Source organism: Nanorana parkeri, unplaced genomic scaffold (assembly GCF_000935625.1).
Source record: "Nanorana parkeri isolate BGI_ZX_2015 unplaced genomic scaffold, ASM93562v1 scaffold1656, whole genome shotgun sequence".
Classification (NCBI taxonomy): domain Eukaryota; kingdom Metazoa; phylum Chordata; class Amphibia; order Anura; family Dicroglossidae; genus Nanorana; species Nanorana parkeri.
This window is the reverse complement of record NW_017307924.1, coordinates 182013-188547: the sequence shown is the minus strand read 5'-3', so window position 1 is coordinate 188547 and position 6535 is coordinate 182013. Positions and strand designations below refer to the sequence as shown.

At 44.8% G+C, this 6535-nt stretch overlaps 1 protein-coding gene across 1 annotated transcript in view; it reads left to right on the top strand.

Annotated features, from left to right (window-relative positions):
- The window catches only part of LOC108799202 (transducin-like enhancer protein 4), a 182505-nt gene that overhangs the window by 67300 nt on the left and 108670 nt on the right, over positions 1-6535 (top strand). The window contains exon 6 of the mRNA XM_018571033.1: positions 5817-5879. Within this exon, the coding sequence (XP_018426535.1) occupies positions 5817-5879 (63 nt within the window). The remainder of the gene's footprint in view (positions 1-5816; positions 5880-6535) is intronic.

Here is a 6535-nt window from a genome sequence, read left to right as displayed (position 1 = left end):
TGTGTGTGTGTGTGTGTGTGTGTGTGTGTAATAATATATATATGTATTTTTCTATACATTGCTGTATATCCATATGCTTTATTTATAATACCGTTAGATTCTAATGCCCTTTGTTTTTTTGTGCATGATAAATTGCCTGCATATGGTGCTAACTGATTAAGGGGTTTATCATTTAAATGGCATTGTGTTTATTTTGCCCATGTGTTTTTAAGAGCTCATTCCTCCTGTGCAATCTACCAGCTACATGCTTGATAAGCTATAGATACTTGAGCAGTTAACTCGTTAGATGGTGTCAAATGCCAAGCGGATGTGCTCATTAATGAGTCACTGTCAGGTTTCAAGGCTGGCTTGGCAACCTCTGCAGGTTTCAATGGTCTACTGATCTAGCTGTAAAGACTTTAAAAAAAAAAATGCAGATTCTGAATTGAAATTTTGGTCTGCGCTTTTCATCACGACAAAACAGAAAATTTAATCATACTTACCGTAATTTTCTTTTCCTGGTTATACTCCATGGCAGCGCTGACAAATGGGTTTAGATCCAATTACCCCTAGCTGACAGGAACCAAAAGGGTTAAACAAGGCCTAACCCTCTCTATAAAAGCCCCTCCTCCTGCTGACTTCCCCAGTCTAGTAACAAGCTAAAAACTCCATAGGGTGGGAGCCCAGCGCTGCCATGGAGTATAACCAGGAAAAGAAAATTACGGTAAGTATGATTAAATTTTCAGTTTTCCTGGCCATATCCATGGCAGCGCTGACAAATGGGGATTACCCAAGCAGAAGTAAGGGTGGGAACAAAATCCATAGACAAACATAATTGAATGCGAAAAATAAATGTATCACTCGACTCCAAGTCGAGAGAGCAAAACACTTCTACCGAAGTGGTCATTCACTGCAGCCCTGACGTCCAGTCGAGAATGCTAACAAAAGGTAGACCTAGACGCCCATGTTGCTGCCCTGCAATTTTGATTCACTGAAACTCCAGCTGCTGCTGTCCATGAGGAGGACACGGCCCTTGTGGAGTGAACACCGATGCCTTTTGGTGGGGAGACTCCCGCTGTTTGACAGGCGTTAAGGATGGTGAGCACAAGCCATCTGCTTAATGAAGTTTTGGCTGCTGCCAATGCCTTCCTGGCTCCTGCCGTAATCATAAACAGCCTTCTGGACTTTTCCCAGTCCTTACATCCTTCCACATATGTCCTCAGACACCGGACTAGGCTCAAACATCCTTCCATCCCTTCTGAGTTGAGAGCGGAAAGGATAATATCCTGATTCACATGAACACTAGCATGAACCCTCGGCAAGAAACCTCATACAGTTCTCAGAACTACTCTATACTCATGAAAAATGAGAAAGGGTTGACCACAACCACATTGCTTGGAGCCACGACACCCTCCTTACCTGAAGCCAGGACTTCTAAGGAGACCATCTTGTATGACAAGAATTGCATAGAAATAGACTGTATTGGCTCAAAGGGAGGTCCTGAAAGAGCCTCCAAAACTAGAGGAACATCCCAAGACAGAAAAAGAAGCCTATTAGGAGGATATACTTTACTCACTGCCTTCAGAGACTTGGAAACGCTCTGATTCTGAGTCCACCTGATCCCAGTGATGGCTGATGTAGCCGACACCTGTACCTTGAGGGAACTAAGGCTCATCCTTTTGTCCAGACCTGTGTGGAGGAACCCCAGGATCGCCTCAGATGAGATTTGAGAAAGGACAATGCCGTGGTCTATTGACCATGTGGAAAACACCATCCACATGCTACAACATACAGAGGAAGTGGACACCTTCCGGGATTTCAAAAGCATAATCAATAACCTCCTGTGAAAATCCTTTTTCAGCCTTCCCATTTCAGCAGCCAGGCCGTCAGACAGAGGTGCTGAGGATGCGGGTGCTGGACCGGCCCTTGAGACAGGAGATCCGATGTCACTGGGATCTGCCCCGATTCCTGAATGTTGAGGGACATCAAGAGAGGGAACATGGATGTCTCGGCCAATGTGGGATAACGGCAATAACCACCACCTTCTCCCTCCACATCCTTTGAAGGACTGCTATGATCATGGTAAAAGGGGTAAATACATAAGATAGTTCGTAATTCCATGGATGTGAAAGAATGCCCTGGCCTTTCACTCTGTGATTGAATATTCTCGACAGAGATCGGCCGACATGGCAATTCTTGGGAGACACCATTAGATCCACCTGAGGATTGCCTCATCCTCCTACAAGTGTGTCGAAGATTTGTTACCCGTATTTGTTCTTGGAATACGGCCTTCAGCTCTAGTAGAGTGGACGAAGTGTTCCTCCCAATCTCCGTCCATAACCCTCTGAGCGAATAGGTTGTCCACGTGAGCTCCCCAACCCGATCCTCTTGCGTCGGTCGTAACGGTGACTCACAGGGTGTTCCCTAATGGAAAACTCCTTGCGCAGATTTTTGTCTTGAGACCACCATTGTAGGGATACCTTGACCTTGCAGAAAATGGTGCCTCTTGTTCCGATACCTGCCCTGTTGGGAAAAAACAACTCTGCAGGTCGCATATTCAATTGGGCTCACCGAGTAAGGCCTATGGTTGATGACATGGAACCCAATAGGCCCATGAACCACTCGGCTGTGACATGCTTGCTTGTTTGCATTGTGCCCACCTTCTGTTTCATTTGAGAACTCTGTCCTTGGACAGTTGAACCGAGGCTAGATTTGTATTGAATGCCGCTCCCAAGTACACAATCTCTTGAGTCGGCATCAGGTTGCTCTTCTCCATTGTCAGTAACCATCCACATCTCTGCAGGGTGTCTATGCTGATATTTCTGCTGGAGATGACCTCTTTTTCCAAATCTGCCAGGATTAGGACATCGTCAAGATAATGGAAAACGGTACCGTTTCCATACCTATTCTACAACGGTAACCAGAATTTCCCCAAAAAGTCCTGGGGGCGTTGCTGAGCCCGAATGGCATTGCCCTGAATTAAAAATGCCTTGACCGATACAAAATCCTAGGAACTCCTGCTGATCTGGAGCAATGAGAACATGGAAGTACGCATCCGTCAGCTCTATGGACATCATACACATCCCTGGATGTACCACTTGTATGATCGTTTGGAGGGACTCCATTCTGCACTACCTGACGCAGATGAATCGGTTAAGCTGGTATAAGTCCAAGACTGGCCTCCAACCTCCTTTTGCTTCGGGAGTTAGGAACAAATGGGATAGAACCCCATGAACTCTTGCTGCTCGGGTACCGCAGTTGTGACATCTTGGGATAGAAGGGGACCCCCAAAGTCAAACATAGCCCATTTCTTCATCAAATCCCTTGGGAGTTTGGTCACTATGAACCTGCCTTTTGGGGAAACAATCTGAACCCCAGTTTGTATCCCTCGGCGATTATCTTCAGTACCCAAGCGTCTGCTATTGATTCTGGCCAGAGATCTGAGAATAGTTATAGTATCACCCCGACTCACATCTCTTGGACCGACACCTTCATTGATCGAGTAGATTCTCTTTCAGGTTTGTAGGTCCAGGAGTCATGAAAAATAGTATCATTTTGGCGAATCCTGCCATCTCTATAGTTTCTCTGGTTTCTCCTCTCCTGAGGTAACACCGATTTAATGCCATCGATAGCTTTTAATATAGCTATCCAATTTCAGGCCAAAAAGAATATCACCTTGGAATGCCCAGGAACATAGGCTATTTGAGGAAGAATCGGCCGCCCATGGTCTGAGCCACAGTGCCCGGCGGGCTACTACAGAGGGTACCATACCCTTGGACATGGATCCCGTAGTGAAATCAGGTGCCAAATTTCATATCATGTATCCTATCCAGGAGACTGTGTCCACTCACTCCCCTGTTAATATCATCCTCCAGATCTTCTATCCCCAATTTAGAAGTTCTTGATACCGAAGATAAGGCCACTGCCAGCTGAAGGCCCATGCCTAACACAGTATAGGTTTTAGGGTTAGTTCACACCAGAAACTGCATCACAACTGCGTGCGTCTGCGCAGTTGCATTGCGATCTGTTGTGATTGCACTGCGTTTTGATGCGTTTAGTGCAGTTAGATGCAGGTAAAGTAGGACAAGCAGTACTTTTCCTGACTGCAGTTGAACTGACTGCAATGGTGTGAATTAGGCACAAGAAAGCCCATAGGAAAGCATTGTGATGTATTTTGACTGCAGCAGTCAAAATAAACGGACTGCATCACAACTGCATATGGTGTGAACTTGCCCTTAGGGCCTGTTCACAACATTTTCTCGTCCAGATCTGGAGCAGATCTGCAGATGCTGAGCAATGTGTGCAGCACGTTTTTTGACGTGTATTTGATGCGTTTTTACCGCATTCCAGACGCATTCCATTTTATTTATTTTTTCCCAGTTAGCTGCAGTGCGGTGCGTTTCTGGCACATTTTTGTTGCGTCTTGAGGCGTTTGTGCGCTTTCCGGACCAGAGAAAATGTGACATGCAGTATCTTTCTTTGTCCGGAATGGAAAGCACTGCGCTCGTGTGATCTGGGGCCCATAAAACACATAGGGATACATTGTGATGCGTTTTAGTGCAGGAGCGAACTGCTCTGGTCTGGACAGAATCCGGACATCGTGTGAACAAGCCCTCTTTCATGAGTTTCTTTGTGATCATACTCACAGGAAAGGAAGATTCATTCCGTCTCTGCCCCGCAAAGTGTCTGCTTGAGGGTGACAGAACTTCCTCTCGCCCTTTCATGCATCTGACAATGCAAATCGGGAACTGCTTGCTCTTATTCTCTTATGGGAATGGCCAGCTTGCCTCACCCGTTTGGCTACTGCCCGTTGGATAAGGGCTCAACATAAAAGTATATGACTGTCAGAAAAATAAAATGCTCTTTTTTTTTTTTTTTTTTTACTGCCCTTACCTCGTCTCCACAGACCGGTGTGGTGAGGGGCAATCATCCATGATATCCCGTTCTTTAAGGGATCTCCAGGGGGAATCCAAAGGGGGATAAACCAACGGAAAAAATTCTAGCTTCAATTCCCTGGAAATGGCTTGCAAATTAAAATTTGGATCCGAATCTCTGGTGACGTCACGCACGACGGAACTTCCGCGCATGCGCAGATGCCAGATGAAGCCGCTACTGCCCATCCTGTCTCGCCCACACATCACAAACAGACAAGACCGCGGGGAGCCGGCCGAGGTGAAAAGGACATCATACAGCACAGCAGGTAAGTGAAACCACAACAGTCTTACCCTCCCTGTCTGACAGGCTGCACAGTATATGGAAAATCCGGCTTCCTCTCATGGAAACAAAGTTTGTCCTTCCCCAAGGGGACACCCTTGCACGGGGCCGAGTCTTGGAGACTTCCCAGGGGAGAGAGGCTGAACTCCCCTGAGGCCAATACGAAATCAATCAGTTGGCAAATAAAGAAAAACTTCTCAGTAACATACAAACAACCCTGTCCTAGGGGGACAGGAACAAAAAGACTGGGGAAGTCAGCAGGAGGAGGGGCTTTTATAGAGAGGGTTAGGCCTTGTTTAACCCTTTTGGTTCCTGTCAGCTAGGGGTAATTGGATCTAAACCCATTTGTCAGCGCTGCCATGGATATGGCCAGGAAAAACTTTTCAGAACGTATTAACATACTGCTGAGCTGAATGTTTTGGGCGCGAGCCACTTGCCTACTGGAGATTTGTGGTTCCCCTGCAGATTAGGGCCCTCTTTCCTTTTATTCTCTAGTTGTTTATTTAGAGACTAGGTACTTAGTATACATAATTCAATATATCAAATGTTAATACATTCCGTCTCTGGGTAAAAAGGTATTTTGCTTAATAAATGCTTCTATATTTCTTTTCTTTTCTCTGCAGGCAGAAATTGTCAAGAGACTGAATGCTATCTGTGCACAAGTCATTCCTTTTTTGTCCCAAGAGGTAAGGTTGCTTCATTTGTAGTCACCTAGCTAAGTAATGCCATTTTAAATGACATGTAAGGTATTTAAAAAAAAAAAAAATACAATACAATTTTTTTTTTCATTCTTGCATTCATTTTCTTTGCTGCTTTGCTCATTTCTACCGCAGCATCTTATTAAAGTTCCAAGCAATATCATTTAAATGCACTTGTATAGTGGAAAATGTTTTATAACGCGCTAAGCGTAATGCAGCTGTTTTTCCTGTCATGTACGCTCGGTGTTGCTGAGAATTATGATGGTTTGTCAGAATCGCATCTAATAGAGTAGATTGAAAAATTGCCAGAATAGGCATAGAATAGCACTTCTCTTTTGATGATAGGCATTAAATGCTGGCAGAAGTGTGGTTAGGCATAGCAAACAAGTGCTGCTGAAAATAAACAAAATTAATTCAGTTGGGTAAACTAGACCAGATCAAGATGGGAGTAGTATTGATCGTGTTTATGTGAATGATTGGTGAACGTTAAACCTCCAAGTTTCAGAAAGTTTGTTGATGGCTGTATTGTCAAACTTTTTGTTCTGTAGCTCAACTAAAGGATTGGGGATGTACCAGTCAGCATTACAGTACACAATGGGTGCAGCTTCTTTTTGTTTTTTTTTTTTTTTTTTTTTTTTTTTTTT